The sequence below is a fragment of the Gadus macrocephalus genome, chromosome 7 (genome assembly GCF_031168955.1).
Source record: "Gadus macrocephalus chromosome 7, ASM3116895v1".
In the NCBI taxonomy this organism is placed as follows: domain Eukaryota; kingdom Metazoa; phylum Chordata; class Actinopteri; order Gadiformes; family Gadidae; genus Gadus; species Gadus macrocephalus.
The window spans coordinates 23755511-23774326 of NC_082388.1; the positions used below are offsets into that span (position 1 = coordinate 23755511).

Below are 18816 nucleotides of genomic sequence, written 5' to 3' on the forward strand. Positions count from 1 at the left end.
TACCTAATAACAGCGTGGTCCCGTAGGCCACCCTTTACTACGATACGACACACGTGTGTTATTAGTCTGTTATTACCTGATTTTGAAGTTATTATTTTTGTTAGTTATTCGTTTTTTTTATCAAGTCAAAATCGCACTTTGCGGCGACAGCTTCACCAGTACTGTCTGGGATTGTCCCAAGACAAGAGACCATGATCCCCATGAATACAATACTGCGATCCCTGGCCCGTCTGCCATTCAGGAGACCGGTGGCACTTATGACGAGGAGTAAGTTGAGTTTTAAATACTATCTGTCTTCCAATGTTAACCACAAAAATGTATTGTTGAAATAGTTTTAAAACCCTGTGTGTGTGTGTGTGTGTGTGTGTGTGTGTGTGTGTGTGTGTGTGTGTGTGTGTGTGTGTGTGTGTGTGTGTGTGTGTGTGTGTGTGTGTGTGTGTGTGTGTGTGTGTGTGTGTTTATGTGTCTGACTCGTCCTTGTCTCTGACAGACTTTGAAGTTGGATGTCCCATGGCAACTCACACACAGAGGAACGTGGAGTTAACTCCTTTGGAGCAGAGGAAACTTACGTTCGACTCACACGCCGTGGTCAAGGACCTGGTGATAAGTGGTTTGTGACTTTGTCAAGATTAATCCTTATTGTTCATGTCTTTTCTTTAAAGCAAACCTGCCCCTAATTTCTATCTAGAGTTTAAATAAGTACACTTTAAATGTAATATAGGCCTACATAATAAACATATCGCAATGGGGTTAGATTCAATGCATGCAATCAAGGCCAATGTTTTCATGAGGGTCCTCCATTAATATCTGCACACAAACATCTCCATATTGTCCCCCAGGCTTTGAAAAGAACCAAGCTGAGATCATCGTGTCGGCTCTGGTGACTCTGACCACCGCAAACTTGGACATCGTCTACAAGGACATGGTGACGTCATCGCATCAGGTAGGACGCCAAACTATGGCTGTAATACATACGCATTCACCCTGTCACACCTCCCCCAGTCAGACATGATCTCCTTCATCCTGTTTCCTCTCCTCACCCCTCGTCTTGTCTCCTGTCCCCTTACCTGCGCTGGCAGGAGGTGGCGCTCCAGCAGATCCTGGCTCACCTGGACGCCGTCAGGAAGGACATGGTGATCTTGGAGAAGAGCGAGTTTGCCAATCTGCGCTCTGAAAATGAGGTAGACACAAACGTCCTTGGTAGCACTTTACAATCGATGAGGGTTTGTTGATTAACCGTTCATTAAAACGCTGTAATAAGGGTTAATGGATTAGTGTCACCCTAACCGTATTCAATTATGTACAAATTATTAGTAAATGATTACCAGACAATTCGTTTTCTGTTAGTTATTGCTTGTTACTACATTTACTACTGTTAATTAATGGTTCATTAACTTTCATTGTAAAGTGTTACCAGGTAATCTCACAGAAGATCACGGCAAACAATGGCCTGTGAGGAAACCCACCTTGCTCACTATAAAACAAACCTAATAATTGAATCATGGTGTAGCCATGCAAATGTATTATAGGTCCATATATAAATGAAACAAACCCAAGCTTAAAGCAGCATAATCACCTGAGATTGGATTATAACATCTACATTGAATCCATCCCGTAAATGACCCAGAACTGAATCCCTTCAACTAAACACAAAAGGTGTGTCTCGTCTTCCTCTGCAGAAAATGAAGAGAGAGCTGAATCAGCTGAAGTCCAGCTTGACGGTGAGGCAAACACCATTGGTCCTTCGCATCTCATATGTTGGCGATAAATTGGGAACAAAACCCGTCTTGTAAGGAGTATCCAAGTAGTGACACCTCCATACGCATCCTTGTGTTGCTTCCCACTTCTTTCTTTCTTTCGGTTTTAATGTAGGCTCACTTCCTCACCGTCTAAAGCAGCTACAAAGTGCTCTGTTGCAAAATGGCCGCCTGATTAACGCCGTGTGTTTGTGCTCCTTCGCCTCAGGAGGAGAGCCAGAGGGTCCGAGCAGAGGCCAAGCTGGACATCAACCTGGAGAGAAGCAGGGTCTCAGACATGGTACGGAGAGAGAGAGAGAGAGAGAGAGAGAGAGAGAGAGAGTGAGAGAGAGAGAGGGAGAGGGAGAAAGAGAGAAAGAGAGAGAGAGAGAGAGAGAGAGAGAGAGAGAGAGAGAGAGAGAGAGAGAGAGAGAGAGAGGTTGAGTGAGTCAGTGAATGAGTGAGTCAGTAAGTGAGATACAGAAAATGCATAAACACATACTCATGATTACAGTGTTTACTGCAGTGGTAGTGTGTGTGTGTGTGTGTGTGTGTGTGTGTGTGTGTGTGTGTGTGTGTGTGTGTTTCCCTATTGAAGCCCCCTGTTCTCTTGGCCTTGTGTTTCTTCTACCGTAGTTTACTGAACAGGAGAAAAAGCTGTTGGAAGCCAACACAGAGTTTCACAGGAAGGTAAACAACAGCCACTGCCATCCACCCTTTAATTCCTGGCTTTTCTCTACTTTCTCTCCGTCTTTGCCGTACTTGAGTTAAATTTGAGTCATTGGATATCCCAAGGTAATCTCCGAGTGCCCTGTGAAGGAGTCTTGTCTGTTGTTGTTAAAGCGGACTGTATTGATGTGTTTTACAGAAAGCAGACCTTGACCACGACGCCATGGAGACCAACAAGAAGATCGACCTCGATGTAGCCTCGCTAAAAACCCTGCTGGAGTCTCTGAAACTCGAGACCGTGCGCTACCTTGCAGGTAGGCCTTTTGTGTGTGTGTGTCTGTAAATACATGCAAAAGTAAACCACATGACTTGAATCATGCGTGGCTTATCCTGTTGTTGCTCTGCTCGTCGTTACACTCGGGATGATATGACCTCTGTAGATGATCATGAACGTGTACAGTAGAGATGATCGTCTACCATTGCCCTACTCCTTTAGATGATTGTTGTGACCCATGCACAATAAGTGAGAGAAGTGATATAACCACTAACACATTGAAAAGACCACAGTCAGATAAGATCAGAAATTTGATTATCTAGCGCCATGTTACCCCACTGACTGGCAGTGCAGTTTTTCATGTTAGTCTGTTCTTTCTGCCCCTGCAGCCTCTGTGTTTTCTTGTCTGACCATCGCGTTGGGCTTCTACTGGCTATGGAAGTGAAGAGGACTACCTACACAAGTCTCCAGAAGTATTCGTTTGAAGATTGTTTTAAATCAAGAGCATTAATTTATAATTGGGATGTCACAATTTTATCATTGAAATACATATTTCTTGCGTGTCATTTATTGAAGTTCTATTGTATAAGCTAATCAAAATGTATATTTCCATTGTACCTCTGTTCCAAGATAGCCTTTGACCAAGATCAACTGTCACCAAGTGATTCATGTTCAGTAAAACCTTTTCCTGAAAACATGTCAATCTTTTTTTCTTTCTTTGATTTAAAATTCCATGAAGTTTAATGAATTGAATGAGTAAACCATCTGCAACTTTTAATTTGCAGTCTAATTTAAATTTTAAGCAGTTTATTTAGCAGAGTATTAACCGTTGATATTGTGAAATACCAACCTGGTTAAGTGTGCTCACCAATTTACTCAAATGTAAAGTCACTCAGTTGCCGGAAAAAAGAAACATCAGTACGCAAAGAAAACCCAGAATACCAGCATTTAATACATCAAACCTTTATTGACTATAGCATAGCTAACAAGGAAAACCCAACACCACACCAATCACTGTTCACACAAAGATCTACTTTTCAGACTTGCTTTATTTGATAAGAAAAAACGGATCAGGCCAAAAATAATTAGTTGTCAAACCTCTGCAAAAAAATAAACATCCGCTGTCATCTTACGACTGTTAAACATGACAAACGTGTTTAATTATAGAAACCACTGAATCCCAATACTGAACTTAAACCACTGCAAGATCAATGCAGTATATTCCTACCATAAATTTTACGTAGACGTTAATTTTTTTGTTAAATACATTTCAGCTGTGGTCCACAAAAAAAAAATACAGACTGCGATTTTTATTATTTTGCCTCTGCAAAACTACACCATGTGGGAAAAATGTCCATCTGAGTTTTTCTGTGTATTCATTTACCATGAATACCACCATTTACCATTTAACGTGAAATCAACATCAACACAAATACCAAAAAAATATTTTAATTCATAAATAAAATTCTGTACATACATTTCCAACCCCCCCCCCCCCCCCACACAAGCCCCCTTCTCCCAAAAAACCCAAATTCCTACAATAAACTTCGCAGTTCACAGATTTGAACCTGAAATTGACAGGTGGAATCCAAATACAAAAATGTATTCAAATGACGGCGATCTGAAGGCCCAGCCTCAGCGGTGAATAAAAAAATATCTTTCCTTATAAAAAAAGAATAAGAGACTGATCCAAGGGGCTGGGAAAAGCCCCGACGCGTGAGAAACAGCAGCAGTGTGTAATGTTGAACCGAGGACTTCCCCGACGCACTTCCTACGAAACCGCACTCGGAGTGACGTCCTCCGTCATAGTCGGATCCTCCGCTTTCACATCGTCAACCTCACCGCCGCCTTCAGCCTCCGGTTCCTGCTTGACGGACGCGACCGCGCAGGAAGTGCCAGCCTCGCCTTCCTCCCCGGGCTCCGTCTTTATGAAGGCACTGAGGGGGTGCTCGGTGAGAACCTTGTTGGGGGACGGGGTGGTGTCCAGGAACGAGGACGTCTGTCGGACGGAAGGAGGGGGCAGCGGTGTCAACGGGGGTTGGCATATATCAACCGTGGGTAACTCGTTCTTTGTTAAAATGCGCACGTCCTGTCGTATCCTGGGCGAGTTGGCCAGTGGGTTCTTAAGGTTGGGCGGTTACTGGTTTTACGGGTGTGGTGGACGAGTTAATACCGTTTAAGTTTATGTAAACCAAGCGTACCGGCATTTGACATTATGAGACGTTCTGGCAAATGGAACTGTAGCCCATTGCTCAACATAACTTAGTACTTTAGAAATGGGCAACGTATATATACAAATAATATGCTTAGATACAGTGCTACACAGTGATGTCATCCATAACGACTCAAACCGTTATCTTCATCTACCTTGTGTTGTGTGTGGGTGTGTGTTGCCTCAACTCATTATGTTCAACTATGTACCACATAATTACCGGTATGAGAAGGTATTTGACTCGTTACCAAACTGGTTTGAAAAATGAAACACCGGCCCAACGAAAAGTTTGACTTTCCCACCCACAAAGCTTTAATCATCAGTGAGAACATAACCCTAATGACTTTAATTACTAGACATGTAATCATTATTCAATCATTATTCATACAAATAAACCCGTCAAACAGATTTTCGAATATTGGATCGTTAGGGATAATTATCCCTTAAAGGTTACTTACATTCTTGTAATCCTCGAAACACGAAGGATGATATGTCTGCGAAAGAAAGAAAAAATCATCAAAATGCATTTCATGACAAGGTCACCTAAACAAGGAGGTTCACCTTCAACAGTTAGAAGGTGGAGCGCTGGTTTTACCTTCCCCTCCACGCGGAGGGCGTCTCTCAGGTGCCACTCCTCCTCCTCTTCCTCCCAGTACATCTCAAACGCCTCCTGGCAGATCTCACACGACTGGACATGAAATAAAAAGAAACGCACCCAGTCAGAAAGACACAGGTCGGTCTACACAGCGTGACCACGACACATTCCCCATGAGGCACGTTTAAGGCCCCGTCCACACGGGAGACAAAACCGCATAAGCGTTTCCCCCCCTGCCGTCTCACCTCTCCGACCACGTCGGCCGTGGCCCGGACGCTCCGGTACTCATGCTCTTTGGCGGCCTCCTGGGTCTTCTGGACCACCTCCTCGTTCACCTTCTCAAAGAACAGGCTCTTGGCTCGCTCCTCCAGGTCCGCGATCTCCTCGAACTCGATCCAGTCCTGAGGACGCCAGCGGGAGAGCTTTACTCATGCACCTCGACGCCCGCGTTAGGGCTCGATCTTGATTCAGACAAGTGTGTGTGTTCGTGTATGTTCCCCCGTGTCCGCGTGTACCCCCCGTGTCCGCGTGTACCCCCCGTGTCCGCGTGTACCCCCCGTGTCCGCGTGTACCCCCCGTGTCCGCGTGTACCCCCCGTGTCCGCGTGTACCCCCCGTGTCCGCGTGTACCCCCGTGTCCGTGTGTACCCCCGTGTCCGTGTGTACCCCCGTGTCCGTGTGTACCCCCGTGTCCGTGTGTACCCCCGTGTCCGTGTGTACCCCCGTGTCCGTGTGTACCCCCGTGTCCGTGTGTACCCCCGTGTCCGTGTTCCCTGTGCGTGCGTGTGCGTTGCTAAGTTAGTTTGTGTGTCCGTCTTCTTGTGTCCCTGTGTGTGCTCGTTCGTGTGTGTGCGTGCGTTGGTGAGTCAGTTTGTGTGCGTGCGTTCCTGTGTGCTCGTCCGTGTGTGTGCGCGCGTTGGCGAGTCAGTTTGTGTGCGTGCGTTCCTGTGTGTGCTCGTTCGTGTGTGTGTGCGCGCGCGTTGGCGAGTCAGTTTGTGTGCGTGCACGTGCGTTCCTGTGCGCGCTCCTCCGTACCGTCAGCGTGTAGTACCACCGGCGGTGGGTGACCTTGCGGCTGACGTCCTTCTCCGAGCGGTTCAGGCGGTAGTGCCAGTCCAGGTGGTCGGCGTAGACGTCCGTCTGGGAGGAGGTGAAGCGCATGCCGCAGGAGTAGCACTGGATGCCCGTGAAGAGCTTCGTCACCACGCTCTCGTAGCGCCTGTGGGGGGAAGAGAACCCGTACAGGCTTGAACACATCCAGGGGGTGCCCCCCCCCCCCCAGGCAGAAGGACCTTTTGTCACATTGTTATTTTGGTTCATTCTTTTATTTCGCAATACATTTTTTACATGGGACGTTTTGCAAGATGTTCATCACTTTGGTTGGCGTTAGTTGTCGGATATGATCAAAGAATTGTACAACACTATTGTGTCGTAATTGACACGAGATAATCTGGTTCGCCTTGGTCACCTAGTCATGGCCAGGGTACGCGCCAAAGCAGTAGCCAGCCAGACGAAGCAAGGTTTCGAAAAAAGCGACAGCTTCTAAAATAAATCACCTACTCTAGCTTGATCACCATCGACCTCCCTAGAGAAAGCTCTCTACATCCAGCAGACATCCCTAATCCCCTGCTCTCCAACCAACAGCCTACCCAGAACCATGGCCCCCCCCCCCCCAAACGAGAACAGCTCCCCTGTGCCATGTGGTACGCGCAGCGGGGAGAACAAAGTGGAAGCACTCACTGTTTCATGGTGTCGATGAGGAAGCCGGTGAGGTCTGGGATGTCGTCATCGATCTCCTGCTCATCTTCCTCTTCCTCCTCGGGCCCTGGGGCCACTGGAGGCACAGGAGGAAGCTCTGGAAGAAGGACACAATCACCTCAGCAACACAGCGACAAAAAGGTGTGGATAACAATCTGCCGTCCTACACGCGCACACACACACGCACACACCAGCCTCAAGCAACTTAGTCGGAGCTCTAGCTGCGAGTATACCACAAAACTTATGCCATCTGTGCTGTTAAAATGTATATCGTTCGTAGCTCTGGCCAAAACGATGGTCGTCTTAAATTGACGGGCGAGTCCGTATTAGAGCCTAGTTCTGACTTGCGGTATGACTGCTCTACCGTGTGGAGTGTGGTGAGACAGACAGACAGACAGACAGACAGACAGACAGACAGACAGACAGGCAGGCAGACAGACAGACAGACAGACAGACAGGCAGGCAGGCAGACAGGCAGGCAGACAGACAGGCAGGCAGACAGACAGACGTGTAGAGGCGCTCACCTTTCCCAGCCGCTTTGCTATCTTCCGGCTGTACGGGGGCGGCGCCGGCGATGATGCCGGTGGAGATGAGTTTGGACAGGAGGTCGTTGACGTCCACCTGGCCAAAGTGGCTCTCCGGGGCGCCGAACTGGGCGCCGGGCTGGCCGAAAGGCCCTGGGGTCTGGGGGTGGAAGGGCTGAGCGGTCATCATGTTCCCCTGCGGAGCGGGAGAGACGGTCGGTCAAACCCACAGAGAAACACAAGCACTCTGCTGCACGTCAGGCCTCCTCATACGCCCACGGTGTGCACTAGGGATCGACCGATATGGATTTTTTAGGGCCGGTACAGATTTCTTTTTCATCAACAGTAGCCGATGACCGATACCGATTTTCTTGAGGCCGATATTTGGAGCCGATACTGCTTTTGCTCCCTCAATTTACATCAAAACAATTACACATTGATGATAACAAATGTTACTAGCTCAATTAAAAAAAAGGAACATTTATTGAACCGTCTGTAAATCATGCCTGGAAAAAAATAAGTAAAAAATAAAAAAATAAAAAAATCTGCCTATGGCGATACGCGTAAAAAACGCAAATATCGCCCGACCGATATATATAACTAAATAACTAAAAACGTAATCAATATTGAAACGATTATTTTTGAGTTTGAAAACATATTCAGCACGTCTCTCCCAAAAAAAACTTAGCAACCGAGGACTTTGAAATTTCGCCTTAAAAAAATACAGTAGTGATCGGCCGATATATCGTGACTGTCTTACCGGCTGGTGCATGTTGCCAGCGGGCCCCGCGGGGTTGTAGAACTGGGGCCCGCCGGCCTGGTTGAAGGGCCCCGGCTGCATGTTGAAGTTCCCCCCGCCCTGGGGCAGGCCCTGCTGGGCCGGGAAGGGGAGCGGCCCGCCGGGGAACTGCGGCCCGTCGGGGAAGCAGTGGTTGGCCATGTTGAAGTTCTGCTGCTGGGGGCCCGCGCCGTCGCACCCTTGGGGCCCCACGGGCCTCAGCTGGGGCTGCATCTGGGGGCCGAACCTCTGCGGGCCGTCGAAGCGGGGGTGTCCCTGGTCGTACATCGGCCCGGGCCCGTCGAAGCGCATCTGGCCGGGCCCATCGAAGCGCATGGGGCCCATCTGGTTCTGGGGCCCGTCGAAACGCATCTGGGGCCGCTGCTGGAAGCCCATGGGCCCGGGCCCGGGGCCGCCGCCGCCTGGTCCCATGCCGTCGAACCTCTGCGGCCCGTCAAAGTGCGGCATGGGCCCCTGCCCGTCGAACCTCCCCTGGGGGTGCGGACCCATGGGGCCGTCGTAACGGCCGGGGCCCTGCGGACGCGGTGGCCCGTCGAACCGCCCCATGCCCTCCCCTCCTCCTCCCCCTCCTCCTCTCATTGGGCCGTGGGGGCCGGGCGGCCCATCGTAGCGACCCTGTCCATCAAACCGCTCCCCCATGTTGTGCGGCAGGGGCCCCCCGCTCTCGAAGCGGCCGTCGTAACAGCCGGGCTCGTCGTAGCGCCCGGGGTCGTCGTAGCGACCCGGTCGAGGGGGGCCGTCGTAGCGCCCCGGCGGGTGGGGGCCGGCGGGTTGGGGCCTGGGGGTGCCCTTCATCGGGCCGTCGTACCGCGGGGCGTGGTAGCCCCCTTCGTGGGGAGGCGTGTGTCCCGGGGAGGCGGCGTGCTGGCGGGCCACTGGGAGGGGTCCACCCGGGGGGAGGGGCTTCAGGATGGGCCTGGGGGGAGGGGCAGGGTGGCGGGGGAGGTGGGCGGCGGCCGGGTCCAGGAGGAGCGGCCCGTCGTCCGAGTGCACGCTGTTGGGGCTCTCGAAGCGGGGCACGGGGCTCGACCCCACCGGCTCCGCCTGGGGGAGGGGCGAGAGGCGCTCGCGCTCGAACGCCGGAGCCGGGAGGGGCCGCGCCGGTGCCTCGGCCCCCGCCGGGCTGGGGCAGTTCCTGAGGACCACCGTGGAGGAGGCGGGGAGGCGCTCGGGCCTGCGGGGGTCCAGGTGGGGGGCGAACTTCCGGGCGGGGGCGTCGTAGCCGCTCTTGTGCTCTTCCCGCTGCCGCTCGGTGAGCGGGGAGTTCCACTCTCGCTCGCCTACAACGACAAAGTGAACAAGGACTGAGCAGAGCGCTTTATCGAACCCAACGTCCTCCCAATGATTGAATCTTTGGCCGAACGATTTTGGGACATAATCAAGATGTGATTAATTCGATCAATATTGCGAGGGCTTAAGCTCCTTTCCTTACGTTCTGTATTATTCACTAAACAAGCAATAAATCCTTCTATAGTATGACCAACACAACGTTGGTGGCAGTCAACATTTAAACTGCCCTTTCCTTTAGGCCAGACCTATATGTTGAGATGAATTGATGAATGAATTGATATTTTAACATCATTAACTATCGAATGGTGAAAGAAAAATAAATACTTGCTGATCTCCTGTCTGTAAAAGTAACAAACACATTGCAGCCTTTGCGATTTGCACATCGCGTTCTATTACATCGTGATGTCGGTTAGAATTCGGTTAATCGTTCAGCCCTGATTACATCTCCACGCTGGCCATCCTCCAGCGTGGAGGATGGCCAGCGTGGGGTTGGTCAGACAGACCAACCCCAGGAGACCCTGTTATCAACAGAACCAAGAGTGGGACTTACTGGAGTCCCGGGGGTCTGCTCTCCTCCTGAAGCGCAGGCCGGGCAGGGCCTTGAGCGGGGGGAACTCCTTGCCGTGGTTGTACTCCTCGATCATGGGGGCCGGCGGCTGCTGCGGAGGAGGAGGAGGGAGCGGCTCGTCTCGCTCTTTGCTGCATCTCTCCCCTAGGAGTGCAAACACTACATTAATATCACAGAGCAATCTCCAAATGCCTGGGGCCCCAAGGCCCGGTTTGTCCTTAGAGTCAACCCTAGTCTGTAACCACTAGCAACCACGACCTCAGAGTAGGGCTGCTCGATTATGAGAAAAATCATAATCACGATTATTGAAACGATTCTTTTTGAGTTTGAAAACATGTATTTATTCAGCATCCCTCCCAAAAAAAACGTTGTAACTGAGGACCTTGAAATTTCGCCTTAAAAAATACACCAAATGGTCAAAGAAAAAATGAACCGAGCGCAACACACAATCTGAACCGAGCGCAACACACAATCTGAACCGAGCGCAACACACAATCTGAACCGAGCGCAACACACAATCTGAACCGAGTGCAACACACAATCTGAACCGAGTGCAACACACAATCTGAACCGAGTGCAACACCCAATCTGAACCGAGTGCAACACACAATCTGAACCGAGTGCAACACACAATCTGAACCGAGTGCAACACACAATCTGAACCGAGTGCAACACACAATCTGAACCGAGTGCAACACACAATCTGAACCGAGCGCAACACACAATCTGAACCGAGCGCAACACACAATCTGAACCGAGCGCAACACCCAATCTGAACCGAGTGCAACGGGCCTGAACCAGGCCTGAACCTACCTGGTCGAATCGGGGGCGAGCGGCTATACTTCCGCGCCAGGGTCCCGGGTCCCCCCTCCAACATCGGCCCCTCGAAGTCTCCGTCCTCGGAGCCCATGTCCCCGTCCCAGTCGTCTCCGCCGGGGGGCCGGCGGTTGACGCGGGTCCGCCGCAGCTTGGACTTGTGCTCGTAGTACGTGAGCTCGGCGTCGTCCATGGGGTCGCGGGCCCGGCCCCGAGGGGACCCGGGTGTGGACAGCAGGGGCTTCTTCTTGGAGGGGAACTGGCCGCGGGGGCCGGAGCCGTCCTCGTTGGGGGCCTCCCAGGAGTCGGAGCGCTGCAGCTTCTCCTCCTGGTACTGGAAGAGCTGGTTGATCTGGTGGGCCACGGCCAGGAACTCATCGTGGCTGATCTCTTTGCTCTCGAATCTCTTGGTGGCCTGTGGATCGCGAGAGTGGAGACCCGGTAAATAAAACACCCGTCTCACCACAGGTCTACAGAAACGTGTCGAGCGCAGAGCACACGTCGGGACGACGGGGTTGCGTCTCAAGACTCACCCTCCTGAGCAGGTCTCCTTTGCTGGCCGAGTTGAGGGCCTCCGGTATCTGGATGTTGGCGTCCACACTGAGGCGGTGTTTGGGCGCCCGCGGCGTGGGGGGCCGGGAGCTGTTGTACGGCTTGTGGCGCTGGGGGCCCGGCTTACCGTGAGGCTCCTCCGAAGGCTTCTGGTTGCTGTGAGGCACGACGAGAACACTTAACCGTTGAACCGAGACTAAACTCTATGAAGCAGGACCTATCAAGTGTGAGTTATGCGCATATCATTGCGAATATACAATAACCCAGTGTATATTATATCCTGTTAATGGTACGCCTGATGTTTTTCACATAATCATGCCATGAAATTCTGGTTGGGATTGCGGTGTTCCTCGTCCCAAAGTGGGCTTCAGAACCACTGCTTTAGTGTCGATTTGCATAAACTACGTTGTTTTGCTTGTCCTCGATTTAAAAAAACGGCAGACATGTAGAACCCGAACCTCGGCGTTAAACCGTGTTAAAGATAACATCACCGACCAAATAGTATCGATATATATATATTTCAGAATACCAATACACAGGCATCTCGGCAGATCCCTGTCCCTACTATTAAGTCACATCATGGCTCAACGTAGATTTCCTGTCAGGAAAAGATAATATTAATAATAAGTTTTTTATAGCGCTTTTCTAAATACTCAAAAGACGCTTTACAAATAAGAAAGGAATACAAACCCCGTCAAACAAACGGGAAAAAAATAAACACCACCACAACAATAGGCAATACATTAAGAGAGCGGGAGATGCACCCATAGTCCCGTTACTCACTGTTTGTTCTCCTCCCAGCCGCTCCAAGAGCGGTGGGCGTTCTCCTTGGCCTCCATGTGGACCCGCGGGGAGTGGGACTCCCTGCCCTCGCTGTGCCTCTCCTCCGGCGGCCTCTTGCCCCTCTTGGGGTCCGACAGGCTCTTTTTGGGCGGCGCCCGGTCCTCTCGGCCGGGCTTGCCGTGCGGGGCCTCCGCCGTGTGGGACCTCCTCGGCTTGAACGCTTTGTGTGCAGGGCTCGGGGAGGAGGAGGAGGTGCTCCTGGCCCTGCCCTTCGGTGACCTCCTGTCCTTCCTCTTGGGCGAGGAGGAGCGAGACCGGGAGCGCGTACGCTTCCTGGCGTTGGTGCGCGCGTTGCCGCCGCTCTTGAAGTCGGACGCGTCCATGGAGTCGACCATCTCGTGCTTGCTCAGGGAGCCGTTTGGCAGCTTGCTCTTGGCGGGCCGTGTGGGATCCAACACCCGCGGGCTCTCCTCTTTCTCCTTCTTTTCGCCGAATCTCTTCTCTTTTTGGTCGTCCTCCTTGGCCTCGCCGGGCTTTTCACGCGGACGCTTTTGCAGCCTGGGATCCTTCTTGCCCGTCTCTGGAGTCTTGGGGCCGTCGGCCTCAGAGTGCTTGCCCCTGCCCGGCACGCCCTTGGGCATCGGAGAGGGAGACTTTGAGGGAGACTTGGGCTTTTCCTCCGGTGTGCCTTTTTTAGGCATCCTCATCTTTTCCCCCTTGCTGGACTTCTCCGCATGTCGTTTCTCTGGCGTGAGTGACGGACCATTGCCGTCTTTATTCATAGTCGAGTGTTCTTTAGACGCGGGGGGTCCGCATCGGTTTAACCGGGGGTCTCTGGTGGGTGGCTTGACCTCGACGGGGCTAGGAGCGGTCCACGGTCGGACGGCGGGGGAGGGCTGGATGGTCGCCTTTGGCACTGTGGTGCAAACCGCCGGAACAGAGGGCTGGGGAACCGCGGGAGTCAGGACAAACCCCCCAGCCTGACGACACAGCAACAAGAAAATACTTTAGATCACGGAAAACCACGACAAAGACGTTCGATGTGAAGCAAGACAATCTCTACTTGGCAGTTGCCTAGAGCCACCATCTCTATCTCCACCCCTACCAGCTGGGCTTTGGTCTGTTCGAGCTCCAGCTCAATCTTCTTCTGCTGCAGCTCCAGTAACTGTTTCTGCTTGGCCAGCAGCTGCTGCCGGATGAGCTGCTCCTGAGTCAGGCTTGCCTCGCTGACGGCAGGGGCGGCCGGGGCTGGAGCCGCCACCACAGGAGCAGGCAGCGGCTGGGGCGTTTTGGGCCTCGGCGCGGCATCCTCGGCCTGGAGAGGCGGGTTCAAGACAAGTCAGTACACACGCAAAGAAAGTCCAACCAGGCAAAGTGTCCCGTTCAGTATACCTCAAGTGTTGGATCAATACAAATAAAAATGGGTGCCCGTTTCCATGGTGCTCCGCTCGTGTTCCAAAAATTGTCATGTGAAATGTTAGAATCATTTTCCGCAAGAGGCATAGACCTCTGCCTATTGTTACTTACTTTAGCATTCCATAAAAAGGTACAAAGGGTTAGAATGGTTGACATGAATTTTGAGTGGCTTTACACACCTGCTTTAAAAACTTTGGGTTGACATGAATGCTGGCTGGCAGAGGTTTGACTGGCCAGGCAGTGTCCTGAGAGTTGACCCGGAGGTCCAGAGCATATAGCTTTGGCAACGGGAATACATCGTCCCACGTCGAGCGCAACTTGAACAGACTTTTTCTAATGTTCTCATCCACCTACAAAGAGAGGACATAACTTGGTCCACAGCGCTCAGGAAACATTTGCAACTACATCAATCACAGCACAAAGTAAATAGTTGACACTAAGTAGGAATTTTAATTTCAACATATCAGTGGTGATGCATTTTAAGTGTATTTGGGTTAAGAAATACAAGGTTTTAGTGCCAGACATGGTTTTTACAATGTTCAATGCATGTGTTTAAGTGCAATAGTAATACATTAAACCCTCCCATGGCTCTTTTTATTAGTAAAAACGATACATTAAGCAGAATGCAAGAGTCTACACATAAGCAAGCGACAGTGATCAGGAAGGCAGAAGCAGACATCTAGATCACTTTGTGCTTAAGCAAACGAAGGGAATTCAGTGTGTACCTTTTCAAAGACACATATAAATGAAGTGACTAGGTTTTTAGCAAACACTGCAAGGTATTCTCCTCCAACGTTCTTCACTATGGAATCCACTAAGTACAAAACTGGAAGCTTCTCGGACGATGGTGCCTGGAGCAATAGAAAACTCACAAGTTTAGAAAAACAGGTAAAAACAACATTTCAGTACAATGCTATGAGTAATAAGTACTATTACTAATGCTACGGTACAGACAATAGGAATGGGCTGCTTTATGGTGCATCAACTGTGGGGTGGGGGGGGGGGGCTAGATCATCCTTCATCCACACCCAATTAGAAAGGTAAAAAAAAAAAAAGAAATAAAATAGTAATCCAAATACACAGCATCGGGGGGCAAAGTTCACTGCATGGTTCCGCGTTGAGGTCAAGAATAAGACCTTCAGAAAAAAATAAAAGGTCATGAAAAGGGGCAATACATATTTAACGTTCGGGGAATTGTGTTACCGGGAGATTTTAATGAAAAACAAAACATCTCTTCTTGCAAAAGAGAAGGCAGGCAATCTGGCATTAAAAAAAAAATTAAATGTTCGGAACTCTGGCCTCCAGAAAATATCCACTTTGAAAATGTCCACAAAAAACAGCAGGAAAAAAAAAAAAATCCAGTTGACTTCTTCGGTATAAAATTGGGGGATAAAAATGATTCTGCGTCGTCGTCGAGTCTTTTAAGATATTTTTTGAGGTTACCTCCAAAGAGGGCTTCCAACCGGAATCCCTCTTTGTACCTTACAATTTTAGTTAATTAGCCAATGAATGGCATTGTTCCATTCCTTTTTTAAGCATCATGTATTTCAAAAAAAAAAAAATGAAAGAAAAGAAACGACCCATTAGAAAAAAGGTATTAGGGATTTTTAAAAGGGGTTTAAGTGCATAGGCAACAAACTGCAGTAAACTCAAGGTTGGTGACACTATTATCAAGAGTACTTGATAATGTAGCAGTTGGCATTGTCCTGACCAGTATTGTACTTCATGTTTGTTTTAAAACCACATGACCACAACAAAAGGGACCAAATCCAGTGATTCTGACCATTGAAAGGTGTATACCAGACAAGAAATGGAACCAGAGTCATACCAATAAATACACTGGGAAATAAAAAATGACAAAAAGCACAGTTCATATTTTTTATTACAACAACTTATTTTTTTTAACCATTCATTGACATTTCAATAAATTCAGGGATTAAATTAAGGCAGTTATATGCATGTTGCCTGTATGGTGTATAATTTGCCAGGTGTCAAAACGCACGACTACACTGAAGCTATGTGCTGACTGTGACCACTCTCATAGGAGGGACCTCAAATTATCGAGGGGGGAAAGCTGGCATAAGCATGTTATGACAACGGACTCGACGTGAGTACACAGCAACGATATTCCCTGGCCCTAAATACGTTATTATTAATCTATTAATTGTTAGTTGTTAAGTAAATAACCTACGTCGGTGGGGATTAGTTTTTGGCCTCCTAGACTGTTCTGATAAACTGAGTCACTCAACCACCACTAAAATACGTTTAACTCGTTGTTAATAATCAACGTTTGACCTCAATAGTAGCCACTACACTCTCCCTTTGTATCACAAGGTGGTGACCTCGCTCACTACTACGCTGTAGGGTTTCACGTCAATTTATTCGAATATAAATATATACACACAAAAGTGTGTGCGCAAATAGTGGTGTGGATCAACCACAAGACTACGTGGTTTCTACTTGAACACAAAGCGAGGACTCTTTCTAAAAAAGGCGGCCTTCGTAACTAAAGCACTAACGTACGCCAAGAGGCCGCGTGGATCCAAGCGCTGTTTACATCGCTATTAACGTGTTTCTGATCTACAAAATTGACAGAAGCAACCACAGCTGCCATTAGTCTAAAAAGATGCGTCTAACGTGAGCTAGTTTCGACCACAAGGAGAGCGGGTTGACATGTCGTGGAGCGTCCGCCATGTTTACCAGCAGACGGGCCTCGCACCATAGACCTATGTTTAAAAAAGGACAGCTTAAATTGGAAAATTCTATATTTATAAAAACCTTGCTGATTTGTGCTTCAATAATTGCGACGATATCCTTGGCGAAGTGTAGGTTCTCCTCGGCCAGGATGGTCAGCATGTTGATGTGGGGCTTGCTGTTGAAAGTTAGGTCTTCGAGCGACGACTGGTACTCTCGGCGGGCGTCTTCCCTCGCCGCGTCGTCGTCACCCATCTTTGAGTTTCGCGGACGGGGAAAATCTAACGGACACGCACCGGTACGCGGACCATGGATCACTAAGCAGTCCATGAACACATTGAGCTAGCTTATTCTTTCTTATTTCCGTGTCAAAACGTATCTTTCACGGGATATATACACGACGCAGATTGCGAGCTGTACGGCTTTGTGAAGAGAAGATGGCGACTGAAGCTAGCATGGTGTTACGTCACGCAAATGTCTTTATTTTTCGCGTGACGAACGTACCCAACGATTGGCTGGTTGGGAGGGCTGGTGGGCGGGTTCACTGTGTTCATTGGTACAAACTTTAACCACTGAACACGTCAACCAATCAAATGCGACATATTGCGTAATATTGTACAAAGGGTTCTGTAACCTAAACAACGAATAACCTTTGGAACCAACCAGTTGAGGATTGTCTTTGCGTAGTGATTGTAGAACAGCTAGGGGGCGTTGGTAACCCCCCGTTGACTACCTTAATTGTGTTTCACAAAACAAACACACAGAAACATACGTGATACTTAATTCTAAACAAATCATAATTCTTACGGCATGCAAAATAGTTATTCAAGACAGCAAAATGGTCGCCAAGCAACACAGGCTAGCATAAGCATGAGAGTGGCGGCTAAAAATTAATTCTAATGTGGTCAAAGGTGAACGGGTGGATAGGCCAGTACAGGCCGCCGTTTCTTCCCCTAACTCGAAATTGAGATGTTAGAGGGACTCACCTCTCCATTGAACTCCCTCACCTCGAACCAACCAGGTGTGTGTGTGTGTGTGTGTGTGTGTGTGTGTGTGTGTGTGTGTGTGTGTGTGTGTGTGTGTGTGTGTGCGCGTCTGTTTGTGTGTGTGTGTGTGTGCGCGTCTGTTTGTGTGTGTGTGTGCGCGTCTGTTTGTGTGTGTGTGTGTGTGTGTGCGCGTGTCTGTGTGCCTGTTTTCACAATAATTAGGGGCCTGGTTAGGGGCCTTTTGTTGATTGTTTCTTCCAAAGTGGGGCAACGAGAAAACATTTCAAAACATTTGAAGGGATTGTGTAATTCTATTCCAACTCTGAATACTTTCCATGTCAGTCCTGGTTACTCAAAACACTATGCAAAAATATTTGAATGCCAGTGTAGTTCATTTGCAGGTTACATTATATGCAGCTATACACAACGTGCTTACATTCTATAATAGTGCTAACGTTTAGTTACCTGTTGTTTTTTTTCTCCCCTGAATACTATCTCTCAACAATGTGTTCCAATACAGGATATACAAATGAAGACAAAGGGGGCAAGGGCTTAGGCATCCTGACCCATATCCTAATAAGACTGAGGATATTGGCCAGATCTGGATTGGAGATTATCTTTTGGTATGCGCTCGCGTTACACTGCTTCCTCTTCTGGCATGTAATGATGAGAGGTGGCTCAGACTTGTTGCTGCCATTTATGACCTCGGAGCAAGGCGTTTGTTTGCTTACAACAATAATTAGGGTAGGGCAACTGGCCCTCGAAGAGCCGGAAAAGATCCCTGACCAAGGGGCTGGGTTGCTGACATCTGAGACTTCCCATCATAATCCCATGTATTCGCCAATGAATTCAGCAAAAACATTAACTATGTGAGCTATTTGAAATGATCTGTTGCAAGCCAATAGTTCCCCTACGTCATGTAAACCACCACTCATAACTTCACAATATCCAATGTGTTTTCTTAATCACGCCCAGATATTGAATTGCTGTTTTGATTGGCTAAATGTTTTCCAAGAGCATATTTCTTCTCATTGTTTAGTATTTTAACACTGTCCATATTTCTTGTAAAAAAATATTGTTTTTGTGTAGGTCTACAAAAAACTGAAAGTTCCTTCTTACTCCTGTTATAAAATGAGGCATCAGCA

The 18816-nt window shown here is 49.1% G+C and overlaps 2 protein-coding genes across 4 annotated transcripts; one reads left to right on the forward strand and one right to left on the reverse strand.

The window, feature by feature from the left end:
• The first annotated feature begins 131 nt into the window (after nt 1-131).
• Nucleotides 132-4069, forward strand: ccdc90b (coiled-coil domain containing 90B). The gene is made up of 9 exons (XM_060056094.1): nt 132-267; nt 491-610; nt 840-943; nt 1080-1181; nt 1680-1721; nt 1966-2037; nt 2373-2426; nt 2605-2719; nt 3069-4069. The coding sequence occupies exons 1-9, from the start codon at nt 192-194 to the stop codon at nt 3122-3124; spliced, it is 741 nt and encodes a 246-aa protein (XP_059912077.1). The 5' UTR covers nt 132-191; the 3' UTR covers nt 3125-4069.
• On the reverse strand, nt 3711-17152 carry pcf11 (PCF11 cleavage and polyadenylation factor subunit). Of its 3 annotated transcripts, XM_060056000.1 has the most exons (17): nt 16770-17150; nt 14717-14842; nt 14171-14341; nt 13681-13890; nt 12576-13555; nt 11774-11948; nt 11238-11655; nt 10407-10568; nt 8528-9846; nt 7768-7963; nt 7226-7340; nt 6521-6704; nt 5732-5887; nt 5487-5579; nt 5350-5385; nt 4394-4678; nt 3711-4363 (listed from the first exon to the last, which is right to left on the reverse strand). In XM_060056000.1, the coding sequence occupies exons 1-16, from the start codon at nt 17013-17015 to the stop codon at nt 4451-4453; spliced, it is 4815 nt and encodes a 1604-aa protein (XP_059911983.1). In that variant the 5' UTR covers nt 17016-17150; the 3' UTR covers nt 3711-4363; nt 4394-4450. The 3 variants fall into 3 exon arrangements, with proteins under 3 accessions (XP_059911983.1, XP_059911984.1, XP_059911985.1); XM_060056001.1 differs by lacking the exons at nt 3711-4363; nt 4394-4678; nt 5350-5385; nt 5487-5579; nt 5732-5887 and adding an exon at nt 6246-6430 and having other exon boundaries at nt 6493-6704; nt 16770-17152; XM_060056002.1 differs by lacking the exons at nt 3711-4363; nt 4394-4678; nt 5350-5385; nt 5487-5579; nt 5732-5887 and adding an exon at nt 6269-6372 and having other exon boundaries at nt 6493-6704; nt 16770-17151.
• Nucleotides 17153-18816: the final 1664 nt, after the last annotated feature.

Bases quoted from the DNA above. Each gene is read 5' to 3' on its own strand.
- ccdc90b (XM_060056094.1), top strand. From the start codon at position 192: ATGATCCCCATGAATACAATACTGCGATCCCTGGCCCGTCTGCCATTC. The intron at 944-1,079 runs GTAGGACGCCAA...CTGCGCTGGCAG, and splicing joins TGGTGACGTCATCGCATCAG to GAGGTGGCGCTCCAGCAGAT. The intron at 2,427-2,604 runs GTAAACAACAGC...TGTGTTTTACAG, and splicing joins ACACAGAGTTTCACAGGAAG to AAAGCAGACCTTGACCACGA.
- pcf11 (XM_060056000.1), bottom strand. From the start codon at position 17,015: ATGGACTGCTTAGTGATCCATGGTCCGCGTACCGGTGCGTGTCCGTTA. The intron at 5,386-5,486 runs GTAAAACCAGCG...TTTCTTTCGCAG, and splicing joins CCCTCCGCGTGGAGGGGAAG to ACATATCATCCTTCGTGTTT. The intron at 4,679-5,349 runs GTAAGTAACCTT...TCCGTCCGACAG, and splicing joins GTTTCGAGGATTACAAGAAT to ACGTCCTCGTTCCTGGACAC.